Source organism: Suillus subaureus (assembly GCF_016647635.1).
Source record: "Suillus subaureus strain MN1 chromosome Unknown BJ212scaffold_229, whole genome shotgun sequence".
Lineage (NCBI taxonomy): Eukaryota > Fungi > Basidiomycota > Agaricomycetes > Boletales > Suillaceae > Suillus > Suillus subaureus.
This window is the reverse complement of record NW_024538785.1, coordinates 1-26201: the sequence shown is the minus strand read 5'-3', so window position 1 is coordinate 26201 and position 26201 is coordinate 1. Positions and strand designations below refer to the sequence as shown.

Genomic DNA, 26201 nt, shown 5'->3' with positions numbered 1-26201 from the left:
AATCTTCGCGAGTTGATCGTGTTACGGCTACTCTTAAACATGCATTGCCTAAGCTTTCCGGTTCAATGATGTAAACTTGGCGGTGGCCCTTCATCAGACAAACCTCTCAAAGGAAAGGAAAGTCGCGGTGCTCAAGCATCTTCCGACTACTGGTAAATCCAACCCTCTGAGTTGTGCTTTCCGAAAGCTATACCTATCTCAATCATTTGCCAGAACCTGTATTGAAATGCGCTCATTCTCATTATACATGTAGCATATTGTCCGACAGCGAATTTTCCGCAGCTTTCTCGATTGTTGCCTTGACTCGCTACTTTCCAAAGGATACCGCTGATGATTTACAATTAGTATACCTTTGATGCATTCTCCAAATGATAGTACATCACTACTTGTGGGACAAGGTTGCTGCTGGCGAACATCGGCCTTTATCTGGCAGGATGACCAATGCATAGGACACAATCGCATAAATGTGCCATCGATCATTACAATATTTATCATGTTGGACCTTGTGGGGGTTCTCCGTTTTCTTATACCAGCTTACGATATCGAAGATAGGCGTGAAACCTAGTATCTGCCATAGAACGGGGACGTGTCCACTAGTATTTGAACGCACCACCTTCCTCGTCATTGCAACGTCTTGTTCTCCACGCACTAGATCCAAAGCGATATGAAAGGATTTCAGAACTCATAAAACCCTTCAAACAATCATGCTAACAGCTCAGGGAGAAATTCTGCTCTCTTAAAATGGAACTGGTAGAGTTTACCGCTGTGTTTGATGAAATAACCAAACAGACTTACGTGTTGGTTGTACTACGTCCATGACCGAGTTGTCGGTCAGTTGGTTGCAGCTAAACGGTCGGTTCGAGCTCACCCACATTTACACATAGAGATGGCGGCTATTAAGATGATGCATGGCGCGCAAGAAACTTCAAGGAGACAGCCTTACCTTAGAAAAGTGAAAGTTCACACTTGCGGGTTATTATGAATTAATATATGATGCTTCCCTTCGATAGTTTACTGCGTACATATTTGAGGGGCGCCTAAGAAATAGGTGGAGCAGAAATTAGTTTATTACTAGCAGCTTTGTCCCCCACCGTCGAAGGAACTGAGGAGGGTGCATCAGGGAGGGACGCGTTAGGAAATATTGGCCACCAATAATTACAATAATGGATAGTACCTCAGGTCACCAAACTAAAATGCGATCAGAATGCGATCAGAGGGTTCAAGGGGCAACCTCACATGCGAGGGCGATGACCACATACAGGGTAAGGAGCATAAGACCTTCCATATAATTCGATCTTCCGTCCCTGAAAAAAGCGAGTTGAATCTCAATGGGACTGACATGCAGTGAAAGGAAACTGAATCATCAACAGGTTGACAAGGAAGACAGATACAAAAAGGACGATTGTCTGAAGATTTGTCAGAAAATTAGATGATCATGCGGAATGTGTCCTCATGAACAAACAGACCTCGAAGTTGTGGAAGTGCAACGTCAGGGGTTGATTGACTCTAAACAAAAAAAGTGAGAACAACACCTCGCGAGATACAATGCATGATCATACATCCAACCGACGATCACAAGAAGTGGCACTACGAAGCAGGCAATTTGCTATTCGATAGTCAGCACAATCACAAACTTACGATGAACGGTCTACACTTACAATCGAACTCCCAACGCAAATGGTGACGGTAAGCTCGTATTTATTCTTCATTGCCATCCAGACTGAAGTGACATGTTCTGCAGCATTGCCCTACAGACGACGTTGGTAGACAATTGGCCGGATAAAGCTTGAAACATACCACGATCGGCAACAAGACAACACCAATGAAGGGCTTCGGAATGGAATAGCGCACTGCAGTTTCCTCGATGGAGGAAACCACTAACATAATTGAACAATTGAACATGAGACCAAGGAACAAAGTGGGACACTTACGATACTCAGCACAAAATGCGATGACTACAGTAACCGATAAAAGTCTTGAGGAATGGGGTAAGCGCTGGATGTATCAAATGACGAAAGCAAACTTACGCAACACTAGCAGCGGCTGTTCCCATGCGAGGCACTGTTTTCTTCCATTTCCGTCGTTGCCACCGTTTCTCCTCACTGTTTGGTTCATCCGTAGGTGAAGGAGGTGAAATGAAGAGTTTGGGATGGGATTTTAACTAAATGCTTGGATGAGTAATTAGAGAAGAAGAAAGAAAAGATATTAGAACATGCCTGAAACCAAAGGTAGGCACAATAAACTCCCAGGAGCAATATAGCAGTTCCTCTAGAAATAAAGAGTAGACCCGCAGTGGGACATTCAGAAGTATCACTGCAATGATTCTGCATTCCAGCGTCTGTGGTACTTGCATAGGCCGCAGGAATAACAAGCGCTATAAAATATTAGCAAAACTCTCAAGTTGGAGAAAATATTCGTACTGATACACGACAAAGCCATAAGCTAGACTTGATTAGTTGTCGTGGTGATGAATAGGACAGGTGACTTACAGAGGCAGATCTAGATATTATTGCAATTCAACAAAGGATTTAAAGGGCAGAAAAGCAGAGGACGCACGCTTGAGCTCCAGTACCATTGAAAACTCCTTCTTTGTGATATAATCCGCCTATGTCGAGTGAGCACACTCTCCTCCCAAAGCAGAGGCCCCTTACCGGCGAAAAAGGAACAACCAAGGACGAGCAGTATGTTTGACAAGATCGATCCAAGCATCTAAGCCAATGTCAATCTATCGCAGTTAGAGCCCGAATGAGGACACTTACGGACATCTGAACAATTCGCAATTGGCCTAGGATCATCGTGAGCTGCGAACAATTGTAGAGCGGTGAACAAACCGTCAAGTAAAGCAGCAACACCGACGATAATTTCTACGGCATTCCCAAATGATGCATTAAGGAGTCCTGACATAGTTTCCCCTAATTTGACAGACAGTTGATCTGTAGCCTCGCCCAACAACTAAAAACGACGATGTCAGTCTCCCAAGAATCTGGTGATAGGAGTAGTGTCCACCTTAGCCAAAGGAACGATGGCCAAAAAGCTGAACGAAAATATTAAGCCAGCGTCCCAGTCCATGATGTGAGAGATGAAGCTCAAAGGTATAAATACGAGTAAGATATTGAACCATGTGCCAAAAATGAAGAAGTTGAAAGATTCTATCCATGATGGCTCATCCTCGCCTTTCATGAAGTTGACAACGCGACGAGTAAAGGGAAGATTCCCCTGGCCAGAATGGCCGCCATTTTCGAGTAACGGTGAAGTTTCTGAGCTGGTCATGTATGATTGGGTGGGGTGTTTCACGTTGTGAATTTGGAACATTCTGCAAGAAACTGCTTATGTAGTAACTGTGCACAGGCCTATTATGTCATAAGCAGAGTCCAATGCTTATAGATCTTGGCGATCTGATTTTCAGTAGTAGGAAGATTGTTCTTTTGGAAGCCGCGTCAGGATTTACTTGGCTTTGACTTGGCTGGCGTTGCCTTGAGACGATATTTATAATCGTAGCGCCGCGCCAGTTCCCGACTCCGCCTTTGAATTCTTTGTGTGAAAATTTAGGTGAGGTTTGCAGTCCGGGATTGGCAGGTAGCGTAACAATGCATTCGTTGAGTATCTACAGGAATAAATGTCTGCTGTAGTCAGTGACTACTAGACTAGGTGAAAGTCAGGGATCTGGTCCCCCTGGAGCTATTCAACGTAGACGTCGACTCTAGGGCCAATCTGGAGCTTCGGTGGCTGAGTTCGAGCGGGACTTTCGACCACCCTCGCCCGCCAGACGCGCTCAGGACCTCCGAGAGTCCGCTTTCAGCTTAGACTCTGACTGGGGTACCGCGGAAGTTGCCGGTGAGTTAGGAACACGCAAACATGTGATGAATTTATGGGTGCCAGAAACCTTGACAAGCAAACTAATGGAATGTCTAAATTCAACAGCCACACAACAGAGCCACATCCAGTGTTTAAATGCAGCGCGTGAAGCACTTAACAGTACACAGTAGAGACCCACAATGATTTTGCTCACTCTCTCCACTGAACACGTTCGCAATACTATTATCACCAACGAGCACGGTCAAATTATTTACAAGACAGAAACTCCGTTCAAACTAGTTGGCGTCCGTACTACGACCATTCAGAAAATCAAGCCAAATGACGACCAGTATCATATGCACGACCAGTTCGCTATCTTGGGAGAGATCGAGTGGCACAAATTTGCTTCCTCAAAGTTTCGTTCTGGTGGAACTCAAGTAGGGACGAAGGAGTTCATCCCAAAGAGAGGCCTATGGGGTCGGTGAGTGCAGTGTCCTTCTAGGAAATCCGGGCCATCATAATGAAATTCTGGCAGGGAGCGCGTGTTCATAGGACCAGATAGCCGTCCCTATCGCTGGGACCTCAAGTCTAGAGTGGTAGTTGTGAGTGCGTTTCCACTTCATTAATGCTGATGCTCTGTTTCTCACATGAGGAGTTGGATTTTAGCTCTCACGGGATGACGCGTCTCGAACGGAGGTCGCCCGCTTTCACAGAGCGACTCTCGGAATTGTAGGAAGGAAACGTAAAGCTATGCTGGAAGTATCACCTGAAGTGACTCATATGATGGATACCGTCATCATGACGTTCATCTACGTTGAGAAACTCAGAATGGACAAAGAAAATGCCTCGAGAAGTGCTGCAGCCTCGGGTGGTCCATGATATAGGGTTGAGGAGCCTGGGTCCTGTGTTATGATTGATACCCTTATGATAAGTAGCTTTCTCTTACAAGTACTAATACTTACAGTCTGCGGGAAGATGACGAAATTCTGGCCAAGTCTGGGCGGTAGGTCTGTTTTTATTCGCACATTCGAGGGTCTAGTGATATGAAATAGCTATATGAATCAATCTTCGGCCAACGATGGTAAGTTTGAGCGGTAACCTCGAGTTGTAACTTTAACCTTAAGTATTGGTGCCATATGCGTGCCGGAGAGCGGAAGTGAATTAGTTTTCTAACCCCTGAGATTTGAAAAGGGGAAGCGGGTTCTAGCTTCGTCTGGCTCGAGAGTTGCCGACATGATCTGATAGGTTGGACCGGACCGAGTGTTAGCTCGGAGTGGGACGCAAGCAGTTGGATAAATTCGATCGTTTCGAGTGACTTGAAGTCAAACACCAATATGCATTGACATAGCATAGAATGTTCGATTAAAAGAGAGTGGTGTAGGGATAAAGAAAGACCGCAGATACGAGTAATAAGGAAGTACGAGGTACGACGAACTCGACGTTGTGGAAGAGAAAAACGAATGTAGGAAGCGAAGTTCGGACGTAGGGTTCCGGGACATTCCGGCAGGCCACAGTGCACAACATTAGGGAGCAAAATGAAATCCGGTCTATCGATATGAAAGTAGAAATAGTATACTCTATGTACAGGAAACAGGTACAAAATCTGGGAATATCTGAGTCTCACTAGTTTGCTGATGCCGCCATCACAGCAACTTAGCTCTTACTGGAAATCAACAGCCACCCAACAGCCACATCCACATTAAATGCAGCGCATGAAGTACTCAACGGTGCGCAGTAGATACCACAATGATTTTGCTTACTCTCTCCACAGAACACGTTCGCAATACCGTTATCACCAACGAGCAAGGTCAAATTGTTTACAAAACAGAGACTCCGTTCAGACTAGCTGGCGTCCGTACTACGACCATTCTGAAATCAAGCCAAATGACGACCAGTATCATATGCAAGACCAATTCGATGTCTTGGGAGAGATCGAGTGGCATACGTTTGCTTCTTCAAAGTTTCGTTATGGTGGAACTGAAGTAGAGACGAAGAAGTTCATTCCGAAGAGAGGTCTGTTGGGTCGGTGAGTGCATAGCGTCATTCTTAGAAATCCAGGCCATCATAATGAAATTCTGGCAGGAAGCGCGTCTTTGTAGGACCAGATGGCTGTTCTTATCGCTGGGATCTCCAGTACAGAGTTGTAGTTGTGAGTACGTTTCTACTTCATCAATACTGATACTGTTTCTCACATGAGTCGGATTTTAGCTCTCACGGGACGATGCATCTCGAACGGAGGTCGCCCGCTTTCATAGAGCGACTCTCGGAATTGTAGGAAGGAAACGTAAAGCCACGCTGGAAGTATCGCCTGAAGTGGCTCATATGATGGACACTGTCATCATGACATTCACCTATGTCGAGAAACTCAGAAAGGACAAAGAAGAGGCCTCGAGAAATGCCGCAGCCTCGGGTGGTCCATCATGATGAAATAGGGTCGAGGAGCCTGGGTGCTGTGTTATGATTGATGCCCTGTATGATAAGTGGCTTTTTCTTACAAGTACTGATGATTATGGTCTGCGGTAAGGTGACGAAATTCTGGCCAAGTCTGGGCGGTAGGTCTGTTTTTATCTGCACACTCCGGAGGGTGTAGTGATATGATACAGCTATACGAATCAATCTTCCTTCGGTCAGCGATGGTAAGTTTGAGCGATTACCTCAAGTCGTAGCATTGATCCCAAGTATTGGCACCATATGCATGCTGGAGAGCAGAAGTGAATTGGTTCTTTGCTAGAGCAGCTGGTTCTGATACTACGCACGACGAAGTGCATTCCAAGTTCGTCTGGCTCGAGAGTCGCTAACGTGATCTGATCTATCAGGTTGGCATGGAGCGAGTGTCAACTCGGGGTAGGACGAAAGCAGGTGGAGCCGCTCGGGAAGGCGGGATCCTGCTTACGGGTTTGATCATGCCGAATGACTCTGAGTCAAACAGAAATATGCATTGACACAGCATCATGATACTATAAGAATGTCCGATTAAAAGGTGGGTATAAAGAAAGGCAGTGCGAGGTACGACGATCGAACTGCAGAAGAGATTATAGGAAGCAAAATCCAGACGCAGGGTGCCGCCGGGGACCATTGCATATGCTGAGCGGCAACTTCCTCTGAACGATCTCCACCATCACGACATGATACATTTTTCGATTCACTCGCTCATGTATTTTCATCTCAACACTAGTAATCAGGTTCACTCGGATCATCTTCATGGCTCATTTGATCCTTTCCTTCCTCCGTTCCCTGCGCAAGCTATACTCAGTCATACGAGTCGTCCCCTCACTCTCTAGGTAGACAACCTTTTGGAGCCCGTGGTTCTTCATGTCACCTCAAGATTCTATCCACAGTCAGAAGGCTCCACCTCTAAGTACGAAGCAGCCTTCTCGTTATACGATACCCTTAAAGCCTCAATCTTCACTGCCGCTCTGGTGCGCTTCCCTTTGCCAGCCTTTTCCCCGTTGCCCCTAAGCCACACATACTTTCATGCCCCATTCATACCATTATCTGCGCACTGTAGACTCATCATATATTCTCACCATTGCGAACTGCTTGCCCGCTCTGCCACTATTGTACCCCGCCCTCAAATATTGGTCACCATCAAGAGCCTTGCTTCTCATGGGCTGCATGTCTGTTGCTACCGTCTTAACATATGCAAGCATCTTTCTCGTACACCTTGGGATTGTTCTCAACGCTCGCTGAGGGAAACTTTCCTAGCTATCAAAAATGTTGTAATGTGTAGCACTCATGCAGCTGCAATGTGTTGCACTCGAAATATTGTCGAGTTCGACAGAAAGATTTAGCTGATTTCGGCACAGGACTAACATAGCAATTCACATATTCAACAGATTCTGCCCTCTCCTGTCACAGAAAGTTCTTACTGGAAATATTTAACAGCCACACAACAGAGCCACATCAAGTGTTTAAATGCAGCGTGTGAAGCACTCAACAGGCGCAGTAGATAACCGCAATGATTTTGCTCACTCTCTCCACCGAACTCGTTCGCAATACCGTTATCACTAACGAGCAAGGTCAAGTTATTTACAAGACAGAGACTTCTCCATTCGAACTAGCTGGCGTCCGTACTACGACCATTCTGAAAATCAAGCCAAATGACGACCAGTATCAGATGCAAGACCAGTTTGATGTCTTGGGAGAGATCGAGTGGCATGCATTTGCTTCTTCAAAGTTTCGTTACGATGGAACTGAAGTAGAGACGAAGGAGTTCATTCCGAGGAGAAGCTTATTTAGTCTGTGAGTACATGGCGCCCTTCTAGGAAATCCGGGCCATCATAATAAAATTCTGGCAGGGAGCGCTTCTTTGTAGGGCCAGATGGTCGTCCTTATCGCTGGGATCTCCAATCCAGAGTGGTAGTTGTGAGTACGCTTCTACTTCATTAATACTGATACTGTTTCTCACACGAGTTGGATTTTAGCTCACACGGGATGATGCGTCTCGAACGGAGGTCGCTCGCTTTCATAGAGCGACTCTTGGAATTGTAGGAAGGAAACGTAAAGCCACGCTGGAAGTATCACCTGAAGTGGCTCATATGATGGATACTGTCATAATGACATTCATTTATGTCGAGAAACTCAGAAAGGACAATGAAGGAGACTAGATATTAGTTGTGGCCGGTCTGGGCACAAGTCTGCGCAGAGGTCTGCTTTTGGTTACAAAGTCTGTATACCCCTCGATAGGCTTGGCAAATTCAAGCGGAGTCAGCCACTCGCAGATGCGGCTCACCAAGACCCCCGAATATATAGGTGGGGAGGCCTGAGGCCGGCACGCTCACTATGCTCGATGACGAACACATGTTTAGAGCTTATTCCCCAGGCGCTGAGTGGCGAGCTTGCAGTACATGATAATAAATATTTATATTGCTAGGACGTGCATAGAGTAACCACATGAGCAGCACACAAAATAACGATGAACATGATTGCTGAATAGGAGTTCAGCCATCCAGGTACTCACTGCAGACGCGGCAAGCTCACTCGGTCGTTGTGCATATTCATTCATTTGTGCCATATTGATGCTCGCTGACATCTCTGGGGCTATGTGCTCGGTTCCGCGAGTTGCTGAGGTCGAGTGGAGTTGGGACGTGATGTCCACGGCCTGTGCGTTGGTAGGCAGCGCCTGGCGGTGGCAGGGGGTGGAGGCATGATGTGACTGGCGGGAAAGGCGGGCGTGAATGGTCACCCATAATCGGGGAGCACCGGTGTCTTCAAATTCCGTCAGATCATCGCCACTTGTACCCAGACGTAGACCTGGAGTCTGCAGACTTGTACCCAAACCGGCCATTCACTGCCATTCAGAAATGCCCTCAAAGAAGAGGCCTCTAGAAGTGCCACAGCCTCAGCGTGGTCCATAAAGAGCTTGGGTGCTGTGTTATGATCAATACCCTTTATGATAAGTAGCTTTTCTTATAAGTACTGATACTTACGGTCTGCGGTAAGATGACGAAATAGGCTCTAGCCAAGTCTGGGCGGTAGGCTTGTTCTTATCCGCACACTCCGGAGGGTGTAGTGATATGAAATAGCTATATGAATCAATCTTCCTTCGGCCAACGATGGTAAGTTTGAGCGGTCACCTCGAGTCGTAACTTTAATCTTAAGTATTGGTACCATGTGTGCTGGAATAGATGTGAATTAGCTTTCTAGCCCCTGAGATTTGAGAAAAGGAAGTGTGTGTTCTCAGAATCTTTGCTAAAACGGCCAGTTCCGATACTATGCGAGACAAAGTGCATTCCAGCTTCGTCTGGATCGCGAGTCGCTGGCATAATTTGATAGGTTGGGGTGGATCAAGTATTAGCTCGGGATGTTGAAGAGTCATGCATTGACACAGCATATTATAAGAATATTCAATTAAAAGGGAGTGGTGTCTGGGTATAAAGAAAGACTGTAGGCACGAGTAAGGAAGTACGAAGTGCGATAAACTCGACGTCGTGGATGAAAAATGTGGGAAGCGAAATCCGAAGGGTGCCGGGACATTCCGGCAGATCACCTGGCACCAAACCAATTTCTTACTGACCGACACACGACTATGTTCGGACCTGGTACCTACCAATATGCTGTTCTGAACCATACTCTCTTGTCACACAGCCAAGCTCCACTGACCGCAGTAATGTTTATAGTTATAGGCAGCTTGTTGAGCGCAGCGACCTTAACTAAGAACTTCAGAACTTAGATGTAAGTTTGGCGGCCTGTGCCTTGCTTCTTCTCGGATAGTTCCTGGCTAGTATTACCCTTACTATCACAAGCAACTCGCCTCTGCAAAAGTTCGGACTCCTTGAGAGAGGTGTGCATGTACGCATAATGTTTTCTGAATACGAGCATCGCTACTTAGACGTCTTGACCGAGCCAGATATAGTGCGATATCCACAGTCATGACGGTGACAGAGCTCCCTGCTAGCCTCATCCTCTAATAGGTCGAGGCATGTGCGCAGTCAGCTAAACTACACTGTACAGACACCCCCATGGTTAGGTTCACTTCTTGACTGGAGACGTTAGCATCGGCCTGCCATCACCAACCGGCAAGGGCAAATGATTTACAAGACAAAAATTCATTCGGTTTATTTGGTCGCATCACGATAATTCGAAAGCGACAAGTCGCGATCTTCATCGAAACTTCGGTTTCGTGAAACTGAAGTCAAGGCACAGAATTTCATTCAAGTAGAGGCTGCTTGAGGTAGTAGGTATCTTCCTATCACGAGTTCTGGATATAGAAGATAAACCAGGTAGCTCGTTAGTGTCTGTAGTAGTAAGTAACGAATGCATCTCACCTCAGTTGTGTATAACCAACTGAGGTGTGTTTAGTGTATGAGGAGTCTAAACAATGAGCGTGATTATGTAAGCACATGATTGAACGTCCGCGCTATCTATTGATAACGATGTTTGACCTTCAACACTGGACTGTCTTAGTTCTTTTCGAATCTTTGGCAGGAAATCCATTTTTACAGGTCCAGATAGTCATTTCTATTGCTGGAACTTTCCAGCATACAGTAGTAGTTGTTGGGGCAGTTCCACTTCTTCCATTGACATGATACCCTGGTTCTCATATTTCAATTTTAGCTCTCACTGAATGAAGAGTTTTGAACTGAGATTGCTTGCTATCATAGGGCGACTCTCGGAATTACAGCAAGGAAACACAAAGCCATGCTGGAGGCATCACCTGGGGCAGCTCACATGATGGGCACTATGAGTTATAACTGTCATATGCCATTCCAGACCCTCAACTCTAAATCCACTTCTCTGGACATCTGGATCTGAGATCCAGATCTCCAATGATCTGATCTATCTTTATCTTCCTTCCAGAATCCAAACTCTATATCAGTGCCCAACTGTCATATCCCATATGCCAGACATAGATCCCATCATATTCCCACGCTTTCTGGACCTGTTTCCAGACCCCATATCCGACTCATTCCTGGATCCCCTATCCTGTCCACCCTATGCACATTCTGTCCAGCAAGACATCCGGACTTTACCTCCTCTTGGATTCCGGACTACATCCACCACCTCACATATCTCAGTCCTGTTTCTGTCCTGCCTTCCGGATCCCCAGATCTCCAGACCTATTCCCACCCTCTGTCCGAGATCCTGTGCCTATCCCCATTTAGGCATCTCCCCCTTTCTGGTTCTCGGTTATCTCTGTTTCCATCTTGCTGATTGATCCTTGTACTAGTTTCATCTCTGAGTTCATTTACTTATGTTCCATCTTACTTACCAATGTGTTTCCGCATGCTCGTACATAGCCTTACTCCTTTGCTTACTGATCCTCTCAGATAGCCTCTAGTATATAACCCCTGTACAACTACAGTAGAGTCCTCAGTCTGAATATCACTTTAGATCTGCCCAATCATCTTCTGGACTTCAGTCTGTCTGAGTCTTGTCCTTTTCTGTAAGGCCTAGGGAAGGATTCCCTAGGCCGGAATTCCAGACCTTCAGATTTGCCCCCTATGTCTCTGTCCCAAGTCTAGGGATTGCTTCCCTAGGCTGGAGTCTTGCCTTTCTGGCACTTACCCTCTTTCCAGACTTAGGTCCGCTTCCCGTCCCTCTGACTCTACCTTAGGGTAGTCTACCTCCATTTGCTTCTACATCGGACTTCGTCCAATGTAGCCCCTATTCCTTCTGGACCTCCGGACCTCCTGTCCTCCGTACCTTTGGACGTTCCGCCCTCTGTACTCTGGACCTCCTATCCATCCATCCTGTTTTCCTGTAGAAGTATTACCTTGCAGCGGGAACTCTCCTGAGCATTTCCTGCATCCCTCCGGAACTCTCCTGCACTCCTCCGGACGTTTCCTGCGCTCCTCTGGAAGTCCTCCTGCACTCTCCACCAGAGTAGCCAGCCTCCGGAAGTCCTCCGGACTTCGTTGGACCATCATCAGACTTCCTCTGAAATGAAGGGCACATACTTGGGTAAGGGGCACAGCGTACGAGCTGAGGCCAAGCCCCTCTGAGTCAGTCTCTCTCTCCTTTGAGCATGGTTCTTAACACCAACCCCATTTAGACTTCCCCTGTCTCCAGACTCCGGTTAACTATGTTTCCCTTCTGATTATTGATCCGTTACATACATTTCATTTCTGATATGCATTATTGGTGATCCATCCTACTTACTAATAGACTTTGCATATGCTTCGTACATAGCCTTTGTGTTTGCTGACTGATTCCTATATGATACCTACAGTATATAGACCTCCTGTAGCTCTCAGAAATACTTCAGTTCAAATATCATCTTAGTTCCTGCTCATTCCTGTGTCCTCCAGACTTGAGCCAAGTCTCTTGTCATATTCTGAGTCTTAGGATTGTATCCTAGACTACACCTCCAGCTCTACCTTAGGGTAGTCTATCCCCTGTTAGTTTCTAGTCCAGACTTTGTCTGGATTAGCCTTATCTGCTTGTCCAAGTAACATCCAGACGTCTGTTGTCCACCCTAGTCAAATCCCAGAAACTCCAGACAACTGTTCTAGCCCCTGGAAATTAAGGGCACATACTTGGGAAAGGGGCACAGTGTACGAGCTGAGGCTAAGCCCTTGTGATCCAACCCCCTTGAGCACACAACCTTAATAGGTAGTATAGGTATTGTGTACTCATCCTGTCATGTCCTGATGAGCACAACACACTCTATGATAGTCCCTTCACATAGCATCTGCAATACAATCTCTGTCCTCTGTTGCCTTTTGCCTTTCAGTACAGCCCGCCAGTCCTTCAGCAAGATCACCCCTTGGCTCACCTGGATCAAGGTCCACAAGATCCTTGATGGTGAATTCTTCTATTTCCTTTGGATCGAAAATTCAGATGAAGTTGTGAATGGTGCAAAGTGCTGGGGGAATTTGGGCTTGTGTTGACATGCTATATTCTGGTGGATGTATGAGTATCATGAACCACCTCTTGAGAACACCAAATATTTGCTCAATCATGTTTTGAGCCTGAGCATGCTGAAGGTTGTATATTTCTTTCGAATCCTTTGGCCTGCCATCCATGAGAAAATCAATAGTTCAAGTGAAATATCACTCACTGAACTGCAGCTCATCCCCACTCAGCCAAGTGGTACCAAACACTTTAGTATGGAATGAGAAGTGAATAGTATATTCTAAACCCAGCATCCACAAGGTAGTATCTTCCTTGCAGAATGTATAGGTCAGTGAGATGGATGTTATTATATAGAGTCGAGTCCAAGGTCAATCCATCCTAACTGCTGAGCACATACTGGAACCGAAAATCAAATGAACAGCACACAAGACAGTTTTGGCTGATGAAACCTTTTTGGTTTCAAGACAGCTGCCTTTCTGCTGCAGATGAACAATATGTGATGTGTGTACCATCTATGGCTTCAAGCACCCCTTCAAAGTGTGGAAAGAATTTTGGGTTCCCAGATATTTCTGGTAGAATAGGTGCATCCTCCTGTGGTAGATAGACAAATTTGTTGTAGAAGGGAGCCAAAGACAGAGCGAGCAGGACTTTCTTGAAATATCTGATGTGGCATGTGAGACAGTGAATATCTTGCAATAGTATGGACATACTTCTGTGTCATTGTGTGGGAGTGCTGAAAATGTTCTGCAACATGACAGCTTGAAAGCCCTGTCACACATGTATAGAGAAATATAGTGACTTGCTTGTCAAGCAGAATATATTTTGAGTTACATAGCCCACAGGTCCAAAGCTCATGTACAAGTGCATGGAAGATATGTTTCCTCATTCCAAGCTCAGTTTTGATCCTGTCAGGGTATCCATTGATGAGTTCTTGCACCCATGCATGTCCAGTGAGTACTGATGTATGGTAGGGCTGTCTTTCAAGAAAAGGAGTCATATATGCGATTATAAGGCCCATAATAAGTTGAGCAATCATTGCAGCTGCCATCTGCAACATATGGAACCACTGAATTTCATTAGCTGGAGCCTTGGTGTGATGTCATACAGTGTGTGATATGCCAACCTTGTCACAGTTGTTTGTACATATTGTTACAAAAAAAAATAAACTGTGAAATAAACTGTGAAATAAATGCAGCTGTCCAGGCTCTAAGGTAGCAGTAGTGCAGATTCTACCTACTTCACATGATTTTGACCAAGTGTGATGTTGTGCAGGATAAATGCCTAAGCATGTGCTGAATGATGCTGAACCATTGAAGGTAAAAGTATGTATTGACTTGGTGATGTAGAATAGCCAGCTGTATGTATAGTAATGCAAAAGTAAAGATTATGTATTGTAAATGTAGGAGAATTGACTCATTTGCAATACCTCCAAATCTTGTATAGTAGTCTCAAATGAAACTTCAACCGGAGCATGCAAAGCAGACCAGTTGTCAGGTACACAGATATCAGGCTGGACAGGACATATCTGCACCAGATAGTCCTTTTTTCAAATTACCTTCAGCAACTTAAGGGCCAAGAGTAGTGTTTAATTTGAAATTCATATTTTCCTTGTTACTGACATATTCTTTTGATTGTTTCACTTTCTTTGGATGCAGATTTGAAGTCCATATACTGTGGGCTTGTTTTCATCACCCCATTGCCAGCCTGAGTGTGCTGTGTGCTGCCAGCTTGCCAGGTTGTGCTGCCAGATGCTGTCATATCTGCATATCCAGATCTCAGATCCAATCCTTATCTCATCTCAGATCCGATTCACATCTTATCTCCAATCCTATCCACATCTTATCTCCCTCCAACATCTCATCATCCAATCTGTCCACTCATCCAGTCTGGTCCACAATTCATCTGAATCCACAACCAGCACTCATCCCCTTTCAGTAATCCCCTAACTCTGGTATTTTGGCTATCAGTATATCCGTCCTGCTCCCTGATCCATTACCTATGCTTCATTTCTGTTTCATGATTTGTGATCCATTTCTACTTACCAATAGACTATCCATATGCTTTGTACATGGCCTTGGACTCTGCTGATTGATCATTCCATTAGATACCTATAGTATATAACCTCCTGTAACTCTCTGTAGCACCTCAGTTTGAATATCAACTTAGTTCTGCTCATTCCTGTCCTTTGGACCTGAGTATCTCTACTCTTGTCACCCTCCGAGACTTAGGATTGATTCCTATAGTCTATCCGCATCCGCCTCAGTCTACAACAGTCACTACTGCTAGTTTCTAGTCTGGACTCATCCGGATTAGCCTTACGATACTTATCCCACATCCAGAAGTCATCTGGATCCACTACGCTACCCGTCCGACCCTCCAGATGTGTTAGTCTTGCCTTCCTGAAATAAGGGGCAATACTCAAGTAAGGGGCACAGCACACAAGCTGAGGCTGAAGCCCTTCGGATCCAGTTAGCCCTTGAGTACGACCTTAACAGATACTGAACTAGTGGAGTTGCAGTACTTTACTCAATAATCAGCTTCATTCTAGTATTTACTTAATAACTCTCTCATTTTTGCTCACAGCACAATTCTGAAAATGCTGTTTTGATCCTATTCATCCCCTTCAACATATAGCAACACAGATTTCCTGTATGTTTAGTTGCTCAATAGATATTAGCTATTCACAATCTTGTCACAATGCTGGTCACATGAGGTAGGTAGAATCCACACAACTGCTACCTTATCTCAAAAGCAAAGCCAGCTTCATCACAAACTAGAAAGGTATGCTCTCATGCCTGTCTGTTTGCTTATCAGAATTCATACCTTTGCTTTTCCAGATTTCTGCTTAATGATACCCTGTACCATATTGCCTGAACTCAGTTTCTCTTCTATCTGGTGTAACATTAGCATGCTTCCTGTATTTTTTATATTACTTTATTCACATACAATTACTACTATTGCATATCATTTCACTGAGATTACTGACAGCTCACTTGCATTACAATTTCCGTGCTGAGCCAGACCAAAGACTCACTAGCACTGGCGACTGATGATAGTCAGATAGCAGTCAGGCTTACAGTGTATGCCCTTTACATGCTATCTGTGACCTTAGCATGGCAGTCAATCAAAACTGTTCATTGTTCATCAAGTGTTGACAGTTGCAATAGTAGTGTATGAGTGCCTTTGTCACAGGTTACCATTCTTTCTCCCTGACATAGGCTAGATGAATGTTATTGTTAAGGTTGTGTGCTCAAAGGGGTTGGATCACAAGGGCTTGGCCTCAGCTCACACACTGTGCCCCTTTCCCGAGTATGTGCCCTTAATTTCCAGGGGCTAGAACAGTTGTCCAGAGTTTCTGGGATTTGACTAGGGTGGATAACAGACATCCAGATCTGAAATGTGAGATAAATCTGACAGATGTCTGGATGTTACTTGGACAAGCAGATAAGGCTAATCCAGACAAAGTCTGAACTAGAAACTAACAGGGGATAGACTACCCTAAGGTAGAGTTGGAAATGTAGTCTAGGATGCAATCCTAAGACTCAGAATATGACAAGAGACTTGGCTCAAGTCTGGAGGACACAGGAATGAGCAGGAACTAAGATGATATTTGAACTGAAGTATTTCTGAGAGCTACAGGAGGTCTATATACTGTAGGTATCATATAGGAATCAGTCAGCAAACACAAAGGCTATGTACGAAGCATATGCAAAGTCTATTAGTAAGTAGGATGGATCACCAATAATGCATATCAGAAATGAAATGTATGTAACGGATCAATAATCAGAAGGGAAACATAGTTAACCGGAGTCTGGAGACAGGGGAAGTCTAAATGGGGTTGGGCGCTGATATAGAGTTTGGATTCTGGAAGGAAGATAAAGATAGATCAGATCATTGGAGATCCAGATCTTGGATCTGGATATCTGGAGAAGTGGATTTAGAGTTGAGAGTCCAGGATGGCATATGACAGGAAGTTAAGCATAACAATGTTTGTCATTTTTTCATTATTGCCAATGTTTTGGATTTCTTTAGCTCATATCTTGGTCAAATGATAACCAATTGACAAGGAAAGACTACCAAGGCACTCACCTTGACTCGGACTACAACCTTCATTAAGAAAGTTAAGCATAATAACAACTTTCATTATTTCATCATCATTTGCCTATATTGACTACCGAGTCCTGAGTCCCAACACTCAGAAGTCAGTAGTACCAGGTTTCTGGTTTCGGGCTTCAGCACTCAACACTCAGTGAATTGTGTAAGGGTCTGTACGGACAGTGAAATAAAACAGAAAAAGAAAAAGAAAAAAGAAAATCGTCAGTCATGTGACACTATCACATGACCACCTGGAAACCCTAGATTCTCACCAGCACTGGCAGTGCAGTGATAACAATGATGTATCCTTACCAGCATGTTTTATTTGACCTCTGGCAGTGTGAGGAGACACGCACACACTGCCTGGTTTTTATTGTAACATGCATAGTGTCCCAATTAGTGTACATGTATCAACTTTTATTCTTATCTCCTTCCCCCCGCATCCCATATCACACATCAGCATTGTCAGGCTATGCATGGGTCTGTGAACTCCTTACAGGCCACCCAGACCACATCAAAAATAATCTTGGTGTCAGCCTAGAGGTGTTTGAAGCATTGGTGCAAGTTCTCAAGACCAACGGTTTTACACATTCTTGCAATGGTGTATCTGTGGAGGAACAGCTCACTATATTCCTGTACACCTGTGTTACAGGACTTTCAACTCGCCATCTTGGCAAATGATTCCAGCATTCACCTGATACAATTTCAAGGTAATTCTCCTATGATTCATTTTATTGTGATATCTGATGTTGTATCAGATACTTCAGGCACTTGCTTGTTTTTTTTTCTGAAACTGAATTCTATGATACCCAAGTCAAGTTCCCCACTGGTGAAACACCCGTCTCTTCGACCATATACAATGACCCATGCTACTGCTTCTTTCACAACTGTATTGGCGCTGTTGATGGTACCCATATTCGGGTATTCTCAGCAGATGAAGATCACAATACCATGCATAACTGGAAAGGCTACCTGTCACAAAACTGTCTCTTCATCTGCGACTTCAACTTCTTATTCATCTATTCACTTTGTGGGTGGGACGAATCAGTTGCAGATGCATTGCTTTGGCACAACGCATGCCAAAATGACCTATGGATCCCAGGAGGGCTGTATCTGCTTGCAGACACAGGCTTCAGGTCCTGTGATGCTCTGTTGGTCCCATACTGGGGTGTATGCTATCACCTGAAGGAATGGCAGCAAGCAGACGTCTCATGAGTTTTTATTCTCTCTCTCTGTGATTTCTTTCTAATTAGGTACCTATGTAGCCCTCAAACTCCCAAAGAACTCTTCAACCATCACCATGCTTGTCTATGCAATATCATGGAACATATTTTTGGGGTCATGAAGCACCAGTGGTGCATTCTACAATTGCCCCCAGAGTATGGAATGGAAGTCCAAGCACATATACCTGCAGCGCTTTGTGCATTACATAACTTTATTCATAGATATGACCCAGCTGTATTTGATATCAATGATGATTTGGAGGTCTTTGGAGGTGATGGAGGTGATGTTGGAGAGTTGGCTGAAGGCCCTGCTGATAGAGCAGAACAGCAAAGAGCAGAGCAACGTCAGAAGGAAATCACTGCTGAAATGTGGGAGGATTATTGTGCAGAACACGTATGTCATGGTCTACCTGTGCCTGGTCAACAATAGTTTACTTTGTACTCAATGAATGAATCAAATGAATCAATATTTGGGAGCACAACAAGGGAGGACATGCAAGTGTACTACAAACTATCTAATTATTTGAGGGAGTATAGACACTACTTGGATGTGGCACAGAGCTCCTTGAGCCTCCTCAATATCCACATGGACCTAAGTTGAGCATCACTCAGAGCAACATATGCGACCACACTGGCCTCATTTTCAGCATGTGAGAAGTGATCAACCATGTCTAGAATGTCCTCTACTGACAACCCTGGGTCATGATGAACAATGTCAATGGCTTGCACCAAATGAGAGGTAGCATTGGGGTTTGGTGAGCGGTGTGGAAATGGGGGCATGTGTGAGCTTTCAGTGAATGTCTTGCTCAAGTCTCCTACAACATCAATGAGCTTTGACATCGCAGCACTCCCCTCCTGTTGGGCCTGCACACTAGCAGATGGAGTGCATGGCTTCTTCTGAGAAGTTTCACTGGCACCATGGCCAAGAGTGCTATGTTTGCGCTTATTGCTGCTATGGCTGGCACTGGTCATCACAGAGGGGTTGGTAGAGGTGATGAATGAGTAGGGAGAGGTGGGAGTAGGAACCGGTGAGCTGTTGGAAGGAGAACCAGTGGTTAATAGTATATTGTCCACAGAGGTAGATAGAGAGGAAAGATTGAGCACATTCCCAGTTTCAGGAAGCATGGCGCGACTGGATGAAGGAACAGGTGGAGGAAGCATAGAAGAGCTGGAGGCAGGCACCTTCTTTCTGTGAAGAACAAATGCTCCTTTGGCTTTGTTCTTCCCCTTCTTATTGTGCATCATTTCATCAATGGTGGCAAAGTGAATGAAGCCTTTGTTGGCAAAGGGCTTTGCTGCAGGGTGGCTCTTGAAAAAAAATATCAGGACTGATCACAAGTAGACCACAGCATACTCACCCTCACAAGTTCATTCCATACACTCTGGTTCTCAGGTGACACCCCTACTCCATCTGCATCACTCCATGTAAGACCAGAAGTGCTCTTGATGAACTGAACTTGGAGAAATGCGCCCTTAAGGTTCCTCCATTTGCTCTTGCAGGACCCAGGTAGTTTGTTGGAGTGTGTCTTGGACCCAGAGGGAGCAGGGACTGAATTTACATACTCAGATGCGCTCTTCTACACATGCTTTGGGAAGTTCAAGCCATCACCAGAGGTAGAAAGCTCAGCAGTGAGATGATCAAGTAAAGCAGTCTCTTCAAATTCTTGCCAATGGTTAGAGACATTGGCATTGGAGGTTTGTGTGGTCTCTGGGGTGTCTACAGAGCCTTGGGAGCAGAGGGACCGTCCAGATCCTGCAGATCCTATGTTGGATTCCATCATGTCAATTGATAAGCGCTATGTACACTTTTGTCATATGCCATTCTGGACTCTCAACTCTAAATCCACTTCTCTGGATATCCAGATCCGAGATCTGGATCTCAAATGATCTGATCTATCTTTATCTCCCTTCTGGAATCCAAACCCTATATCAGTGCCCAACCCCATTTAGACTGCCCCTGTCTCCAGACTCCAGTTAACCATGTCTCCCTTTTGATTATTGATCTGTTACATACATTTCATTTCCGGTGTTCATTATTTGTGATCCGTCCTACTTACTAATAGACATTGCATATGCTTCATACATAGCCTTTATGTTTGCTGACTGATTCCTATATGATACCTACAGTATATAAACCTCCTGTAACTCTTGGAAATACTCCAGTTTGAATATCATCTTAGTTCCTGCTCATTCCTGTGTCCTCCAGACTCGAGATAAGTCTCTTGTCATATTCCGAGTCTTAGGATTGCATCCCAGACTACATTTCCGACTCTACTGTAAAGGTAGTCCATCCTCTGTTAGTTTCTAGTCTGGACTTCGTCCAGATTAGTCTTATCCACTTGCCCAGGTAACATCTGGACATCTGTCGGATTTATCTCATGTTTCAGATCCGGACGTCCATTATCCACCCTAGTCAAATCCCAGAAACTCTGGACAACTGTTCTAGCCCCTGGAAATTAAGGGCACATACTCGGGAAAGGGGCACAGTGTACGAGCTGAGGCCAGCCCTTGTGATCTGACCCCTTTGAGCATGTGACCTTAACAACTTTGATATATCTAATATGTACCCGGGATTTCCCAGGTGGTCATGTGATAGTGTCACATGACCGACAATTTTCTTTTTTCTTTTTCTTTTTCTGTTTTATTTCACTGTCTGTACAGACCCTAATGAAATAAAAAAAATTCATGTTATATATATTTTTTTGAGATTTGGTTATTGAGTCTCGAGTTTTGGTTTGCAGTTTTTGGTTTTTGAGTGTCAGGTTTCAAGTCTCGAGTTTCAGGCTTTGTGTTTCAGGCCTCGGGTCTCAGGTTTCGGCACTCAACACTCAGTGAATTGTGTAATGAAATAAAAAAATTCATGTTATATGCATTTTTTCAAGATTTGGTGTTTGGTTTTTGGTTTTCAGTTTTTGGTTTTCACATCTCAGGTTTCAAGTCTCGAGTTTTGGGGTTTGGCTTTTGGGGCTCAGCACTCAACACTCAGTGAATTGTGCAATGAAATAAAAAAATTTCATGTTATATGCATTTCTTTGAGATTTGGTGTTTGGTTTTTGGTTTTCAAATTTCAGGTGTCAAGTCTCGAGTTTCAGGCTTCAGGTTTTGGGCCTTGGGTTTTGGGTTTTGGCACTTGACACTCAGTGAATTGTGCAATGAAATCAAAAATTTCATGTTATATGCATTTCTTTGAGATTTGGTGTTTGGTTTTTGGTTTTCAAATTTCAGGTGTCAAGTCTTGAGTTTCAGGCTTTGGGTTTCGGGCCTTGGGCCTTGGGTTTCGAGTTTTGGCACTCCACACTCAATGATTTGTGTAGTAAAATAAAATAATTTCATGTTATATACATTTTTTCAAGATTTGGTGTTTGGTGTTTGGTTTTCAGTTTTTGGTTTTTGGTTTTCACATCTCAGGTTTCAAGTCTCGAGTTTCAGGCTTCAGGTTTTGGGTTTTGGGCCTCAGGTTTTGGGTTTTGGCACTTGACACTCAGTGATTTGTGTAATGGAATAATTTTTTTACATGTTATATACATTTTTGTGAGATTCAAGTTTGGAGTTTTGGGTGTTCAGGTTTCAAGACTCAGTGATTTATGGTGAATGAAAAATGGATGTGTTGCACACTGGGTTTCAGTTTTTGGGCTTTTGGGCTTTGGTACTCAGTGATTGATGAATGTCAGACATGGTGTATTCAGGTTTTCGGGCTTTGGGCTTTGGTGGTTGATGGTAGGTACAGTGGCTCAAAAAACTGTCCACATGTTTTGACATTTTTCACTATATATGATATTGTGTGAGAACTCACAAATGCCTCAAGGACATGGTTATACCACATTGTAGTATGGCTTCAGGGCTTTCATTTGAGCCCTACACCGTGGGAATTGGTGGAGATATGGTGGAGATACAAGGCTCACAAAATGGTGACTCATGCGGACAGTTTTTTGAGCACATATTAAAACTATATAAATCATCATTTATGACACCATAACAATCATGCCACCATTAAATAAATTATAAAGTGGTGTCATTATGTCATTTTAAAACCATATCTAACTATACAAACCAAAAATTTCCATATGTCATGGTTATATTCACCATGAAAGCCACCCCCCCTGCTCAAAGGGATAATATCCTCTCTCTTTCCTATTCTGGCCTCTCTGCTTGTCAAATTTCCTCTAGAACTGGAGTATCCAAGTCCACTGTGGCCAAGTTCATCAAAGAAAGTCACACAGACAAGGAAAACTTCTGTGAAGGGTGTCCATCCAAGCTCACCTCTACTGATAGGAGGGCTATTATTTAACATATCACTACAGGAAAGGCTGATAATGCTGTCCAGGTCACCTATTACATCAATTCCACCATCACATTCCCTGTCTCTTCACACACTGTGAGAAACATTCTCAAGACAGCTCATCTCAGGTCAGTAACAAGGAAGAAAAGGCTCTCCTCTCTATCACACATAAACAGAGATGACTAACCTTTGCCTTAGCCCATCAGAATTGGATTACATGGACTGGAAGCATGTTATATGATCATATAAGACCACAATAAATAGGATTGGGTCAGATGGCAAGGTATATATGTGAAACAAGAAGGGTGCTAGTCCTCTCTGCATATGTGTGATAGAGAGGAGAGCCTTTTCTTCCTTGTTACTGACCTGAGATGAGCTGTCTTGAGAATGTTTCTCACAGTGTGTGAAGAGACAGGGAATGTGATGGTGGAATTGATGTAATAGGTGACCTGGACAGCATTATCAGCCTTTCCTGTAGTGATATGTTAAATAATAGCCCTCCTATCAGTAGAGGTGAGCTTGGATGGACACCCTTCACAGAAGTTTTCCTTGTCTGTGTGACTTTCTTTGATGAACTTGGCCACAGTGGACTTGGATACTCCAGTTCTAGAGGAAATTTGACAAGCAGAGAGGCCAGAATAGGAAAGAGAGAGGATATTATCCCTTTGAGCAGGGGGGGTGGCTTTCATGGTGAATATAACCATGACATATGGAAATTTTTGGTTTGTATAGTTAGATATGGTTTTAAAATGACATAATGACACCACTTTATAATTTATTTAATGGTGGCATGATTGTTATGGTGTCATAAATGATGATTTATATAGTTTTAATATGTGCTCAAAAAACTGTCCGCATGAGTCACCATTTTGTGAGCCTTGTATCTCCACCATATCTCCACCAATTCCCACGGTGTAGGGCTCAAATGAAAGCCCTGAAGCCATACTACAATGTGGTATAACCATGTCCTTGAGGCATTTGTGAGTTCTCACACAATATCATATATAGTGAAAAATGTCAAAACATGTGGACAGTTTTTTGAGCCACTGTATATGCACTCATATAGTGGGTATGTACTCCATGTGCTCGATTCTCTGGTGCCTACATCAGCACACTGATTTGTATGTTATCCAACTATCTCAGCCTAGTTATGTTTATTGCACTATTTACCTGGGCCCACCTGTGTATATGATAACAACTACCTGGACCCACCCAACATGAAACTTTGGGTGTTGGCATTCAGTACTTGGCATGGTGAAGAGTTTTGAATTTCAATGTTTGAGTTTCAGGTTTTGGTACTTGGTACTCAGTGATTCAAGACTCAAAACTCATAAAAATGTATAAGTTTTGAGTGTTGAGTTTTGAAGTTTGTTTTGATGTTTGAGTTTCTGGTTTCTGGTTTCAGTACTTGGTGAATGTCAGACATGGTGTATTCAGGCTTTCAAGTTTTGGGTTTCCATGGTCAATGGTAGGTATATGCACTCATATAGGGGTATTATACCAATACCTCAGCCCATATGTCTAAATGGTATGTATCTGGGCCCACTCATCTATATAATACATATTTCACCACCCCATCAGCCCACCCATATATATAATACATATTTCACTGCCCCATTGGCCCACACATATATATAATAAATATTTCACCACCCCATCAGCCCACCTGTCTATATAATAATATCTGCCATACATCTCTCTTCAGCCAGCTGTCTATAATATATGTCTATCCTACTCTACATATTGCCCAGATGGGCTCATCCATCTCCATCAGTAATAATATTTCTTCTGGCCCATCCACCATCATCGAGGATATTTATAACATTGGCATAGATGGGCCCACCCATCCCCATTGGAAATAATATCCCTCCTGGCCCACCCATCAACATCAAGGATATACATAACATCGGCCCATAGTCTGCTGGCCCGTCTTATATGGGATATTATGTAGGTTGGGTGACCCATATAATACAGAGTTTGTCACTGAAGTGGCTCAGCTTCTCACCTAGTTTTCTGATATTGACCAACACAAGCTTTGGTCAATCTGTTCATTTGTGAGACCAGTTTCTCACCACTTTGTGCCTATTTGACCAACCAGTCTTTGGTCAACATATTTGTATTTGAGACTGTTGTCTCTACAGAGAATTATCTTAACAAGGAACCACGTTCCAGTGTCTAGATGGTTTATCCTAGACAAGTTTATAAGTTGGGATAAAACACAAAAGCTCCAGCTAAATTAATCACATAGATTGGTTTAGCGAGCCTCCCAAGAACTCACACATTATCTACCACAAAAGAAGAAAAGTTGTAGACTGTGTTAATCGAGGACTGGCAAGAAGTCTTATCCTAGTGTAATTGTGGTGTCATTATATTTTACAAGCATTTATATAAGACCCTTGGTTATTAAGACAGCAGATCACATCAAAAGGAATGTGACTGGTAAGGCAAAGAAGGGAGATGAGAAAGCGAGCAAAAAGCTGGTCATGCAGATGCATGAGGACAGTGGAAGTAATTTCCTTAATCTTGCTGCTGCATTGAAGATCATCCTTGGTCAAACCGTCAAGGATGCTGATATTCCACAAGTAAAACACATCCTTCATGAATATTTGATTAAGTTCATCAAGGTACATCTCGTTTTAGCATGAAATTATTTGCTAATGAAGGCAAGCAGATTCATCCAAAAGATGTGAAGCTGACACACCATTTGGTGACACATATATTTGATCAACTGCATGATTATGGGCCAGTGTACAGATTCTGGACATTCCTGTTTGAAAGGCTCAACAAACTACTCAAGAGCTACTCTACAAACAACCATGGCACAGGAGAACTTGAGGTCAGCTTCTTCCATACATTTGAGAAGGATCAAGAGCTTCAAATGATGGTCTGTATTGTCCAAATTGTCAATGAATCAAACTCACGTTATGTCTCTAGCTTGGTAACATATTAGCAGCTGAAAAGTCGGCAGATGAGAATGACAGATCAGTCATTGATTGCATTCAGCTGATGTTAGCTACAGATAGCAACACCTGAGGTATAGTAGCATCTCTTGCCCTTGAAACTGAGCAGTCAAGTGTTGACAGTGAGCCTTAATGATCCCAAAATATATACACTGACTTACAGGGCTCCAACTCAGTGAACATCCAATTTTGCCTGGGCACACACACAAAATCTGGACTATCACACAATCAGCAACACCAGCTTATCATTCACTACCAGAACACCAACCCACAAGCTCGCATTGTCAGCATTATGACCCATGCAAGCACAGAAAATTCAGACCTGAACTATCTCCTTACACACACAAATTTTCACAACTATATTATACTCGATGGTTGACATGTTGCCTCTTCATCATCACTGATCAAAGCCTTGAATTCTATCATCCAAGTGGACCTCAATAACACATGCTACATGGGACAAGTATTTGCAGTTATCTCACACAGCCAGCGCAGAATTGAGCAAGAATCTGTTCTATTAGATGTCAAGTGGTTTTGCAGGAAACTTGACAT

General features: G+C 43.8%; 3 protein-coding genes across 3 annotated transcripts; 1 reads left to right on the top strand and 2 right to left on the bottom strand.

The window, feature by feature from the left end:
* Positions 1-8664: 8664 nt before the first annotated feature.
* On the bottom strand, positions 8665-9082 carry BJ212DRAFT_1489103 (uncharacterized protein; the record flags this gene model as incomplete). The annotated part of the gene is made up of 2 exons (XM_041341398.1): positions 8665-8723; positions 8776-9082. 2 exons carry the CDS (start codon positions 9080-9082, stop codon positions 8665-8667), a joined length of 366 nt encoding a protein of 121 aa, XP_041185436.1.
* Positions 9083-19649: 10567 nt separating this feature from the next.
* BJ212DRAFT_1225178 (uncharacterized protein) lies at positions 19650-19909 on the bottom strand (the record flags this gene model as incomplete). The annotated part of the gene is made up of 2 exons (XM_041329443.1): positions 19650-19718; positions 19769-19909. Coding segments are annotated over 2 exons (210 nt in total), but the record flags the coding sequence as incomplete, so codon positions are not given.
* Positions 19910-25151: 5242 nt separating this feature from the next.
* On the top strand, positions 25152-25639 carry BJ212DRAFT_1289954 (uncharacterized protein; the record flags this gene model as incomplete). The annotated part of the gene is made up of 2 exons (XM_041332080.1): positions 25152-25313; positions 25361-25639. Coding segments are annotated over 2 exons (441 nt in total), but the record flags the coding sequence as incomplete, so codon positions are not given.
* Positions 25640-26201: the final 562 nt, after the last annotated feature.